This window comes from Cavia porcellus, unplaced genomic scaffold (genome assembly GCF_034190915.1).
Source record: "Cavia porcellus strain 051 isolate PalLab524CR breed Dunkin Hartley unplaced genomic scaffold, mCavPor4.1 scaffold_6, whole genome shotgun sequence".
Classification (NCBI taxonomy): Eukaryota; Metazoa; Chordata; class Mammalia; order Rodentia; family Caviidae; genus Cavia; species Cavia porcellus.
The window spans coordinates 55,659,248-55,671,699 of NW_026947489.1; the positions used below are offsets into that span (position 1 = coordinate 55,659,248).

At 46.9% G+C, this 12,452-nt stretch overlaps 1 protein-coding gene across 8 annotated transcripts in view; it reads right to left on the reverse strand.

Moving 5' to 3' along the window:
• Positions 1 to 757: 757 nt before the first annotated feature.
• The window catches only part of Ezh2 (enhancer of zeste 2 polycomb repressive complex 2 subunit), a 67,529-nt gene continuing 55,834 nt past the window's right edge, over positions 758 to 12,452 (reverse strand). For 7 of the 8 annotated variants that reach the window (XM_063250672.1, XM_063250671.1, XM_063250670.1 and 4 more), the window contains 12 exons: positions 11,071 to 11,162; positions 9,475 to 9,715; positions 8,767 to 8,936; positions 8,290 to 8,384; positions 7,217 to 7,257; positions 6,663 to 6,788; positions 5,838 to 6,016; positions 3,700 to 3,795; positions 3,131 to 3,212; positions 2,302 to 2,382; positions 2,106 to 2,190; positions 758 to 1,078 (listed from right to left, as the gene is read on the reverse strand). In XM_063250672.1, the coding sequence (XP_063106742.1) occupies positions 1,018 to 1,078; positions 2,106 to 2,190; positions 2,302 to 2,382; positions 3,131 to 3,212; positions 3,700 to 3,795; positions 5,838 to 6,016; positions 6,663 to 6,788; positions 7,217 to 7,257; positions 8,290 to 8,384; positions 8,767 to 8,936; positions 9,475 to 9,715; positions 11,071 to 11,162 (1,349 nt within the window). In that variant the 3' untranslated portion in view covers positions 758 to 1,017. The remainder of the gene's footprint in view (positions 1,079 to 2,105; positions 2,191 to 2,301; positions 2,383 to 3,130; positions 3,213 to 3,699; positions 3,796 to 5,837; positions 6,017 to 6,662; positions 6,789 to 7,216; positions 7,258 to 8,289; positions 8,385 to 8,766; positions 8,937 to 9,474; positions 9,716 to 11,070; positions 11,163 to 12,452) is intronic. The other variant, XM_063250673.1, reaches the window with a different exon arrangement.

The following is a 12,452-nucleotide window of genomic DNA, read 5'->3' on the forward strand; positions in this document are numbered from 1 at the left end:
CCAAGCTGCTGGGAGCTACAAGCCAGACAGTCTGCTTGCATCAAAACTTCAGCCAACTGCGAGAGAGGTGGTGTGGACCAGCCTGGACTGCTGGTGTGTGGGTCCCCACAGCAGTGGCCCTAGAGACCCATGGGTGCTGGGGTCCGCTGCCTGCTGATGGACTCTGTGGATGCTGACATGGGGGGGTGGGCTGCAGACAGCCCATCTCCTGGGACTGGGAGAGGAAGATTGGATGAGGCTCACTACTTTTAGCTCACAGCATTGCCACCAGGCCCAAGCCAGTGGGCTGCATGAAGCACTTCTTCACGAAGCCACACAGCTGCAGCTGGGTCACCTTCTGTGTAAACACCTACTTTACACTGCTGTTCCCTAAGAACCGAGTCTGACACTGGAGTCAGAGCCAGGTTCATGGAAAGGGCTTGATGCACCTGTCATCTTGCCTGCAGGGAGCAGACTGATATGCCCAGTGCACACAGCATCAGTCACTTGGTGTCCTCCAGACTAACAGTGTTGGCATCACGTAGGCAGATGCCACGTGGCTGCTTCGGACCTGTGGGATGTTAACATGTCCAGAGAGCACAGCACAGTGCCTGCTAGTGGCTACAGGCAGTGTTCCTTAACTACGTCAAGATTTATAGGCCTAGAGACTTAACCCAGAGGCACAGCACCTGCCTGGCACAGCACTGCCTGAGTCAATTTGTGGTACCAAAACAAAATAAAAAAAAGGAAAAGAAGAAACGTGATAGTTGACTCAATAAGAAGTTCAAGTATACTTTATTCAAAGTTGAAAAATGTACCATACTGCATTATTGCAAAAATTCACTGGTACAAAACACTTTGCAGCTGGTGAGAAGGCAATAAAAGTTGATTTTTAAACTTGTTACTATAAATTATTGTTACAGTACTTTGCAGATTCAGAATTTCAAACTGCATCTTCATTCCTACGTTGCCCACAGTACTCGAGGTTCCTGAAGCTAAGGCAGCTGTTTGGAGGAAGGGGAGGAGGAGGTAGCAGAGTCAAGGGATTTCCATCTCTCGCTCGATGCCCACATACTTCAGGGCGTCGGCCTGGCTGTATCTGGAAGCACGGGGGAGAGATAAATGAGCCCCGCCCCCAGAACACCCTGGGCCTGCTCAGCTGCCCTGCTCTTGCCCAGCTGTAGAAGACATGACATGCATTTGCTTGTCACCTCGCAGAGGCACTGCTTGTGCCACAGCAGCAAACCGCCACAGGCAGCTGCCCCGAGAAAGCGGGCTGGAGGGCAGCCTTCGACCTGAGGAAGAGCCAGTCGGTTCCATTCAGTCCTACCCGAACCCCAGCAACCACCATCAGCACTGACACCACTCTGTGCACTCCACTCACAGGTTCAAGTCCCACCTGGGGAATTCGGCAACTTAGCAAGATCCTCTCTCCAAATTTACAAAACCGTCCCTGTTGGGATCTGTGCTTAGCCACAGGAATTTTTAGAGCGCCTCCCCTGGACACATTTAAACAGATGCGTACAGTGAGTCTCTGATTTGTGTAGATAACTGTCTGAAGGCAGATTTGTTCATAGCTCATCTGTGGAAGCTGGCATCCGGAATGTTGCTGAGTTGGGGACTAACTAGTCTGTCACCTTTACCCAGAGCCTGGTGAGGTAAAGAGTCAGCCTGGTGCCTGTCCACCTAAACACCATCCCTGGCCTTGTCCCCAGCCCTCACAGTGATCCTCACCGATGTGTTCGGCTGAGGCCCAGGTCAGTGGCACAGCAGTTGCCAAGCCTGGTCCCCAGTGCCCAGAAGGACGACACGGGTGCAGTAGCACCAACACCTTCAGGTCCCTCGGTAAAAAGGATACAGTAGTGTCGCCAACGGTGACACAGTACAGGGTTCAGAACAGGGACATGTGTGGCAGTAACACAATCACACTGAAGACAGCACAGTGTGTCAGAGTCACCTGCCACCATCCACAGCACGAGAAATGGGACTTCACTATCTTCCAAAACTACACAATACTTGGTGCAGCTATACTACGAGGGTGGGAAAACCGAGCCCATGGCAGAGCTGGCCAGGAGCCTCCGCATGCGGCTCCTCACCCTGTGGTGCCCAGGAAACACTTCACCAACCTGTAATCGAAGAACAGCTCTTCACCGGTCTGGATGGCTCTCTTCGCAAAGATGCCGATCCTGTGGTCGCCGTTCACCATCATGACTGCAAGGGGAGACACAAACTCAGCGAGCAGCCCTGCCCGTGCCACACGCCAACCGCATGGCACTAAGTTCTGTTCTCACTGGGCCACAATTCTGACTCCTCAGTACCCACCTTTTGCATAGCAGTTTGGATTTACTGAGTGATTTGCAAAACGGATTTTGTTACCCTTGCGAGTTGCGTCCACCACAAAATCTAAAAAGGAAAACAAGCAGAGTCTAGTGGGTAGCTTAGCAGATTCACCCAGCTCAAGTCCTCTACAATGCTACTTGCAAAATACTGCTGTTCTAGGTAAAAATTATTCCTTGCTAATTCAAGGTCATTGCCCATCTCAAATGCTATTTACTCATCAGGGTAGAGATACACTGCTAAGCAAAACACAGCCAAAAGGAGTCTAACTCCTGCAAACATCACGAACAGAGATGCCTGTGGCACTGCATAGCTATAATCCCAGCACCAGGCAGAGGGGAGTAGGGGGCATTGCAAGTTCAAGGCCAGCCTAGACTGCAGTGAGCCTGTACCAAACACACACACAGCACTTTCCCACTTTTGTGGAATAAGCTCACAAGAAACCTGACTTGGCACCTGCCCTGCCAGGCCATCCCACCACAGGAACAGCTGAGAAAGCAGCTGCCTTCACTCTGCCAGGCTGGGCTCACATTGAGCCACAGTGACCCTGGAAGCAGCTTCTGAGGGCAACGTCACACTCCGTGCAGGTCAGGTCAGAGGTGCTGGCTGGCAAAAGGAGCTACCTTACTCAACCCCAAGGTTACAGGGGTCTAAGCAGGGGACACAAAGAATGCCCCCACACAGCCAGAATCCGGGCAGCTGCCAGCAGTGGCTGGGACTCCCCTCCCAAACCTGTGCCACCTCGCACTGCCCTCTCCAACCCTCTGCCACTAAAGGCTCCAAGCCAACAGCACTGTCCAGGCCCGAAATGTACCATTGTTCAAGTTGAACAGAAAGCTGCACATGTATTTATCATACACCTTGCCTCTTCGGTCCGCTTCATCTTGAGAAATAATCTAAAAGACAAGCACAGGAGGAAATCACGTTGGCGTGTTGCTTCAGTCCAGCCTTTGCGGCCGATGGCGCTTCACTGTCAGTGCACAGATAGAGCCACCTCTGAAGTGCTGCAGTCGGGTATTTTTGCACCCAAAGTGTGTCTGATTGCAGGCAGTGATTCAGAAGTCCAACTAGCTTCAAACATGAGAGGCTCACTCCAGGCGTTTCTAACTAATGCAGCTGTTAGTAACCTTGCTCTCTCCCAGTCCCTGGCACTAAGCAGTAGACCACAGATGGGCCACAGGGCCAGCCTTACTCCCTTCGTCTCCAGGGCTGAAGCAGTTCAGGCACTAACCAAATCAACAAACATGAATAGGTCCCAGCCGAAAGCCGCTTCGTATGATTTCATCTCTAAAGTAGGCTGTGCAGCGTACTTGCTCAGGGAAACCAATCCCAAACAGTGCGGTCCGCAGCACCACATGAACACAACCGAATAGCACGCCTCACCTCTCCACAGTACTCCGAGATGAATTCATTTTTCTGTACAGGATCTTTGATAAAAATTCCCCAGCCTGCTACATCCGATGGTGCCAGCAATAAATGCTAGAGAAAAACGCATAATCACACAATCAAAAAAGGACAGCACAGACAGACAGATGGGTGACAGACTGAAAACCCACGTGATTGCTGTAGCCCTCAGCCCTGTTCTAGAGCAGTGTGAATGAACTGCTGAATGTGCTGGCAAATGGGAAAAAAAAAAAGAGTACCTAACAACAGAGAGGTGACTTCTCACATTCACTAGAGGCTGCCACCGCAAGGTGGCCAAGCACTCCAACTCCTCTCACACTCCCCTCAGTTCCTCCATCGCCTTCTCAGAGCTTCCTGCAGGACACGCCTGCTCCTGGATGCTCTTTAGACCTCTAGAGCCCTGCCATTTCTTTTGGGTTTTTTCTCACCAGCACTTCCGCAGGAGTATGAGAAGCTGCTGGCAGGTGGTACCCTAACCGCATCAGTCCCCTTCTGCTTTGAGCAGAGAATGCCAAGATGACCACTGGGCCAACCTGGTCTAGGATTCATTCCAAAACACTAACTTTTCATCATAGCTCCTTAGGTCTTCTACTCCAACTCTTCCTGTGAGCCTGTGTAGGGTAGCACACACTTGTTATTCCAGTGTTCAGGAGGCTGAGGCAAGAGGATTCCACACTGAAGTCCTTTCTGGGCATCTTAGCAAGACCCTGGCTCCAAACAGGGCAAAAAGATTGGGCTGTCTGTTTCACCAGCAGATCACCCCCCCAGGGTCAGTACCCATACACTCCTCTAATCACAGAGCATCCAGTTTATCTACCTGGTTCCAGCCTGACGTCCATGGAGAAATCTCCCAAATGACACTCAGTTGGCAAAAAGTATCCACATAAAATCCTGTCTATTGAGAGTTAGATAAGTGGAAGAGACTGGGCTGGGGATTTAGTCAGTGGCTCAAGCACTTGCCTGGTAAGCGTGAAGTCATGAATTTGATCCCCAGTACCAAAAAAAAAAAGACTTATAGAACATATATTGGCACAAACAAGCAGTATCACCCACTTTCTGAGCAGGCTAACTCCAAGCATGAGGTGAGGGGAATCATGGAGTTTCTGGTCTGAGCGTATGCGCCACAGACACACTTGCATCATCATGATCTGTGGCCTGTAGGGTACACAGCCACCTAGATTAAAGAGGCCACATGTGAGCTGGTTGGTCCCAGGGCAGCTCTCCTGAGCACAGACACAGGCTCACAGGCACAGAAGTTGGGTGTTTTGCTAGGGCAAGATCTCGGGCAGCGGGGCACTTGGTCACACCTTGAAGTGCCGTTCCCCTTCCCCACCCCATGATGTGGGACTGGACCGCCCAGTCTCACTTCCTGCTCCTTCACTGCCGTGTCTTGTACCTTGGGTTTCCTTATCTAGAACAGAGCTAGCATCACTCCTAACTCCGGGGTTACAAGGATTAATGGATTAGTACACAGGGCATCACGGCAGCACCTGCTCTGTATGAAATACTAGTCAGTGCCAGTGGTTAGCACTAAAGGCCTGGTGATGCTAATGAAGTACCTGCCATCTACACTAAAAACACTGAATCCCCAAGTCATAACTGCTACTGAAAGTTTGGCTTAGTATTCCCTGATGTCCACATTTAAAATTACTCACATAGTTCCCATGTGTCAAATACTAATTCCTGACCGAGCTGTTTAATTTGCCATGGGAAATTTCATTTCTTCCTATATATCAAAAGGGGCCTAAATAATTACTGTTTGATGAGACTGAGTCTACATTCTGATAGAAATTGCGCTTACTAGCATTAGGGAGCTCTGTTAGCTAAATTAAAAACCTCTGACCGTGTGCTTTCTATTTTAGTTTTTTTCTTTTGAGACGAAGTCTCCCTAAGTTGCCCAGACTGGCCTCAGCCCCCCAAGCAGTTGAGATTAGAATGTGCCACAGTGCCTGGCTCAAATCACAGCTTTAGCAAAGAATCTTTATACCTCATTAACAGCAGCTTCTTTCACAACCTCCAAACAAAAACTCACCGCTTGCTCACCAGCTGCACCATCTCAAGGCAATGCTGACAGGAAAAGGCCAGGCAAACTGTGTTCCTGGTGGGGTGCTGCTCACCTTTTTGGAGCCCCTCTGGATGCTGCAGTTCTTGCAGGACACGTTCTTGCTGTCCCAGTGGTCTGCAGCTCCACAGGTCAGGCAGAGATCTGGGTCACACTCGCGGACAGCTAGGTAGCATGGGCACTGCTTGGTGTTGCACTGTGCTTTGCAACGGCATCCAGGAAAGCGGTTCTGACCTTCAGAGAAATGGTCACTGTCATCACTCGTCATTGTCACACACAGCTCATGCCTGGCTGACCCACAAGCACCCTCCTACCCCAGGAGACAAATGAAGCACTAAAGGCTCAAAACTGCACACCTGCTTTCTGCTTTTTATTTGCTAAGTGGCATCCAGGACTTACAGGTGTGCAAGGAGGACATGGGTCTAACCCTTTGCACCCGCGGCCCTTCACCATTCCCAAAGCCCTTCCTCTTGGACCCTGCCTCACTCTGAGCTTCATTTCAGCCTTGCTGCACAGTGGAAAAAGCCCCCACAGCTGACACCACTGTCCTTGACAGGTCAGCTGCTCCCAGTGTCCCGAAACAGGTGGTAACTATTTCTACGGTCCCCTCCTATTCTCTGCCACCTCTAACACGATGATCCCATTTGAATAAACTGAAAAGTCCTTTATTACAGGTTCTGCCTAACTGCACGCATAATCACCCAGGAGATCAACTGGACAAAGGCATCATGTTAGCTATGGGCTCAAGAAATCCTTACGGAATAAATGCATTTTATTTCCTAGAATAACCAGAGGGAGTGTGCTCATTTCTTTGCTTTTGCGGTTAAGTCATTATTTTACAGAGACCTATTCAGTTCATGCAAAAGCAACAAATACTTACACTCTGAACTACATTGACAAAACTTTTCACAAAAATTTTGTGCTATCACACAAGGGCATGAACTGTCACAAGGCTGCCGTGGATGGTCACAGGGTTGATAGTTGTAAACATGGTTGGAGGAGCCGTCTGAGTAAAGAGAACAGTGCACAGCCAATGAATGCAGGCAGACAAGAGACGATCATCACATCAAACAAGAGGATTCCTCCCCGCCGCTGGCAGAGCATCCCTTCCTGTGCTTCCCGCTCCACACAGGCCTGTCACGAATGACAGCAGGTATCGCCTCCCACCCCCAGTGCTAGAGAGCTCAGCCTCAAAGCTCAGCCCCATTCCCAAAACCTTCTTCCTCTCCTGCTGCTGTCTGCTCCACGCAGTCAGCTTCCACCTCCTGAAAGCAAACTGACTAGAGGTTCATCATCCCGTATCTTCATTAAAACTGGTGCGATGTACAGAAGGCCATTAAAGAATAACCCAAACTCTATAGAGTTACTGTCCTAAAACAAATGAGAACAAAGACACTTTGAAGCTACAAATGAAGTTGAATGGACAATGCTAACCCTTTTTCAGTTGTATCTTTCTGCAGTGTGCAGCCCATAACCTGCAAAAACAGAGAAAATAAAACACAAATTTCAGTGTGAAGTTGGGAGTACAGTCACAAGCAACAAGCCACGTGGGGCTGCATCTGGGCCCAAGCAGAGCAGCATCTCACTGTGCGGCTCTCACCATTGCCCACACACCTGCCAGCTCACCGGCCGGGATGGTCCCTGTGGGAACCCAGGAGCCCCAGGCCTCACATGGCAGCAGGCACACCTGCCTATGACAAATTCTGAGCTGAACTTCGAGGACACAGGCACCATCTCTAACCATTCAATTGAACTACAAGGTCAGAAATAGCTCAACCAAAACTTACATTCAATTGAACTACAAGGTCAGAAATAGCTCAACCAAAACTTATCTGAAACCCTGAGGAAAACTGTTCTAAGTGGTTATCAAAGACAATGACAAAGTATAATATGAGCCTGTATAACTTTGGAAGCATAATCAAATTGTTCTCCTCACCCACATATATCTGCTTCTCATTTCAAAAAAGTAGGCTGGGGCAAAGGGAGTCCCTCATTATTTTCCTGGCCTTCCATTGTCTAAAATAAATCCAGCTGGCGTTCAAAACTCACTCTGCTCGTCACTATGCCATAAGCCCTGCGGAAGGTCACACGCAGGTGTGGAGGAGGACAGCTCTCTGGGCACATGTTCTGCATGTGGCACACACCTAGAGAACTTGGGCTCCCAGTCTAAAGGATGCTGCATAGACACACCCAGGGCTCTCAGTAGGACACAGCTGCTCACAGCAGACGCCAGAGCTGTCCAGAGCCTTCACTGCAGAGGCTACTAAGTACATACGCTGCTCAACCGAAATGCAGTACAGTAACAGTAGTTTCAGTGACTTAATGTGCCACATGTACTGAAGCTGCTATATTTCTATTGAGAAATACTACAATTGCCAGGAGCAACGAGATGCCACAGCCATGTGGCTGCTTAAATGAAGAGCTGTTCTGAACAAGCCGAGTGGCAGAGTGCACACCCTAGAAAGGGACCCCCTGCAGCTTCTAGGGAAGCTCCACGGCCAGCTTACCGGTGTTTCCTCTTCTTCTTTCTCGGAGGAGTGTCCACGTCCTCAGCAGGCACAGGTGCGATGATGCTAGATTCTTTAACTCTGAACTCATACACCTGCCAAGAGGCAGAGGCAGCATCACAAGGACAGCCTGACTTCAAGGGGCCACCCCACACCCAAACACCACACGCCAGTGTCTCTGTCCCCTCAACGCTGGGTGCTGGGGTGCGGTAAAAATCACTGCCCACTGTCATATTCTGGTCAAGGGTACTGATTCCGAGTCTACATGCTCACGAGCTTTCCGAATCTGCTATACCTAGTCTTAAATATCTGAAGTGAGTGATTTCTGCACCCCAACTTAAGAAGTTTTACTCAGGAGGGTAATTCTTTTCAGAAGAACAGAAACCTACTAACAACCAGAACTTTCCTGATGTTTGGAAAGTGAGTATATATCTGTATATTTGATGCTGTTACAGTATTCATATCAGATATGCTTACCTGTCTACATGTTTTGGTCCCAATCAACCTGGCAATAGCACAAAAATTATCGTAGTAAGTGCCGATGAGGACTCTAAACATGGAGGCTTCAGCACCGCTCCACTCCACATTCTCAGGAGGTTCAATATTTGGCTTCATCTTTATTGGGGTTTGACACCGAGAATTTGCCTCTACAAAACCAAATGTAAGCACTTGTTTATTACAAAATAAAGCTCAGGGTGTGCTTAAGGAAAAAAGAAGGATGTTAGTCATATTTAAGGCTAAACACAGTATCAGTAAGTCATGCCACCATGAAAATACAAAATTATGCATTCTTTAACCCAAATGTCTAAAATAAACATAAACAGGGCCATGCTATTATTATTATTATTCTTGATGAAATTCTTAGTGACAAAGAAACTAAAGCCAAGCAGTTTTCCAGCTCAGCTGTAGTTCTTGTTTTCTCCCTAACCAAAGCTATGCAGAGGATACCAAGAATATTGAAGCAGTGTGAATTTCATGATGCCCTGTCTGAGAAAGATGAAAGGAAAAGCACCAGAACGCAGAATGAACTGGATCCACAGCCCAGCAGAGAAGTAACGACTCAATCTGCTTATTACACTGAAAAGTAACTAACTACAAAAAATCAGTCAATGCATTCTACATCCCTGCACCTCACAAGAAACTTTCGAAACAAAAGCAAAAGCGCAGATCCCAGGTGTGCCTGACCAGAGGAGCTTGAAGTTTCATCCTTTTTCTCCTCCTCTTCTTTATCGTTGTTCTCTCCCCCAGTTTCAGTCCCTGCTTCTCTGTCACTGTCGGTGTCCTTGGACTCCAGCACGTTGATGGTGGGGGTGCTGGGCCTGCTGCTGTTGTTGGGGAGCCGGCCTCGCCTGCGGCCCCCAGGGCGCTTGGGCGGGGTCTTTATCCGCTCTGCAGTGAGGGCAGCAGCAAACTCCTTCGCTCCCTCCTATGAAATGAAAAACAAGAAATCAGGGTAAAGTTCTAAAACTCACTGTAGTGGGAGAAAATAAAAAGACACTGCATATCTAAAAATACTTCTGATCTGCTTTTGATTGTTTGAAAATTTCAGAAAGAATTATTATGGGTTCAATATATCACAAGAGTAGTACAAAATGAGGCAATACAGTTGTATAGGAATTTGATAAATAATTGAATTATAGTAACAATAAACCACGTATTATAGTTCTCTCTCCACACACACATACATATATACTCACTCAGTCTATTTAAAAGTGAATCTTTATACAAACCACCATACAGCTAATGTGCATTATCAGACTTCCAATTTCAAGGTTCAAAATAATGAGTATCTCTCTACAGTAATAGTTAAAGTATGTAAGAACACAAAACACACAAACATGCATAGCTTGGTCACTTCCTGTCCCACTATTAAAATACCAGGTAACTTTTTCCTGTGAAGGATGCATAGACACAGGAATACATGAAAGGAACTTCAGGAACAAGGGTTACATTTGCAGTCTGGACAATCATCCAGTCTCAGAAAATACAAAACAACGTTTGAGAGGATGGTGTACAGAGAGACCACAGAAACATTTTAGACGAGGCAAATTTCTGCCTTGTAAAGCGTATTATAAAGTAGTGCTCAAGGATTCCATTTTTAGTGGAAATAGAAGGGAGAAGTTTGAGAGCAGCCAACAGTCTTATACTTCATTCTATAAAAACCAAATTGCTTAAAAATAGGATACCTTCTGCAGGTGCCATTCAATGAATCTTCTGTCCAAAATCCAACAGGCAATATATACCCATTTAGTTCCTAGGTAGGAGTGGCTTGGTTCAAAGAGGGGAAATGGTAAAAATAAGAGAGTACCCGTAAAAACAACTTTTCTACCTATTTTCCTAAGCCCTTACCTGTTCTCCATCACTTTAAAGAAATCTGTGAGATCTCTACAGTACAGCTCAAACTACAGAGGTGTGTCTAACACTCCCTTCAGGAACCAGCTATGAGGACAGCTAGGAATTACAACTACATAAGATTATTGCTGTTTACAAGGGCAGACTGCCTCACACTCCCATAGCTCTGCGGAAGGGATCAGAGTCCTTGATCCTAAAGACCTTGAGACACTGCTGCAGAGACAGCACAGACAAAAAGAACTACGAGATCAGTGAGGGCTAAACTGTGCCGTATGTGAGCTACGGAAGAAACATGGGCATGAAAGCTGCCTGTCATCTGGCCAGTACAGGTATGGGTACAGACAACGTTAACGCTGCCTTCGTCACCTCCAAAGTTCACCATTAAGACTTCTCCAGACCCCTCCACAATAAGGAAGCACTAGGTCTCACCAGGTGCTGGTAACACTGTGGTCCACAAGGCTTATTGTCCAGAGCTGTTTCTGTGTTTTTCCGTTTGTATGTATTGGGTGTTGCATGAAAAGCTGCAAAATAAACACAAGCTATCTGAATACAACTATACAAAAGAAGCTTTCTTTACTTTCCCAGCTCCACTGAGAAGTCAATTAATAGATTCTAATCTTGCTAATAAGCAGTTTATGGTACTTTACACAACTTTTACCCAAGCTCTTACTAAAATATTGCAGGGTACTTGCCATCTCTCCAACTCCTAAGCAAGAAAGACACTGTTGCTCTGGAATACTCACTTCCTCTTTACAAGTGTGCCTAAACTAAGTCTGCCTAAACTATGACTATCAATATTTGTGTAAGTTAATCCAAATCCTCCACATAGCTCGTATTTTAACAGAGGTCTGATTTCATGCTCTGTCAAGAGATTTCTGGAATCTACAATTCCTTGACTTCCAAAGATCAGTAATTAGTTCCATAGGGAAAACTCAATGCTGAAGGTAAAAAGGTCAGCTCCAGATTACTAACATTCAATCCTTCTGAATCATATACAAGTCAAGAATCTAGTGAGGCCCCAAGCCCTTCTCCAGGGAAATCCAATGATCAGACAGAGCTGCAGATTTAGCTCAGCAAGGTCGTCCAAGTTCGATCCCCAATACCCACCTAAAATGGTGAGGTAACAGGTTTTAGAAAGATAAAAGTGTCTGAAACTTAAAATTCCCAACTAGTGTATGGAAAGACTCAACAGTGGTCACAGGTAATGGAAGCAGTATGAGCACAGCACAGTACAAACCTTGGACAATACTGACCAAGTATGTTGCTCCTCACACCAATGCAAATGCCTTGAAACAGCCTACCACAATTACACAAGCTGGAAATTCATTTAGATTTAAAACAAGCGACATATTCACAAATTAAAGCATTTGTAAAATATCTATAAAAAGTGTAGGTTAAGGGCTGGGGATTTAGCTCAGCAGCATAAGCACCTGCCTGGCAAGTGCAAGGTCATAAGTTCAATCCCTGATACAAAAAAAAAAAAAAAAGCCAAGGTTAAATTTCATGAAACTTGAGTATATGAAGGCAAACTGGTGAGGGAAGAAAGAAAAAAGACCAAGACAATCTCTTTACTTCCTTATTTTTCTAGCCCCGGGCAACAAACCCAGGGTTTCATGTATGTAGGCTACATACTGTCCCTCAACTACAACCCCAGCCCCAAAGTTAAGTTTTGACCTAAGTCGAAATTTAAAGCTACTTCAAAGCACACGAGTAAATTTCTTTCAGAACAACCATTACACCATCTGTCTGATTTGGCACTGAACTACATTCTGACCAGCTGAACACGTGAAACACAAAACCTGAGCACAGGG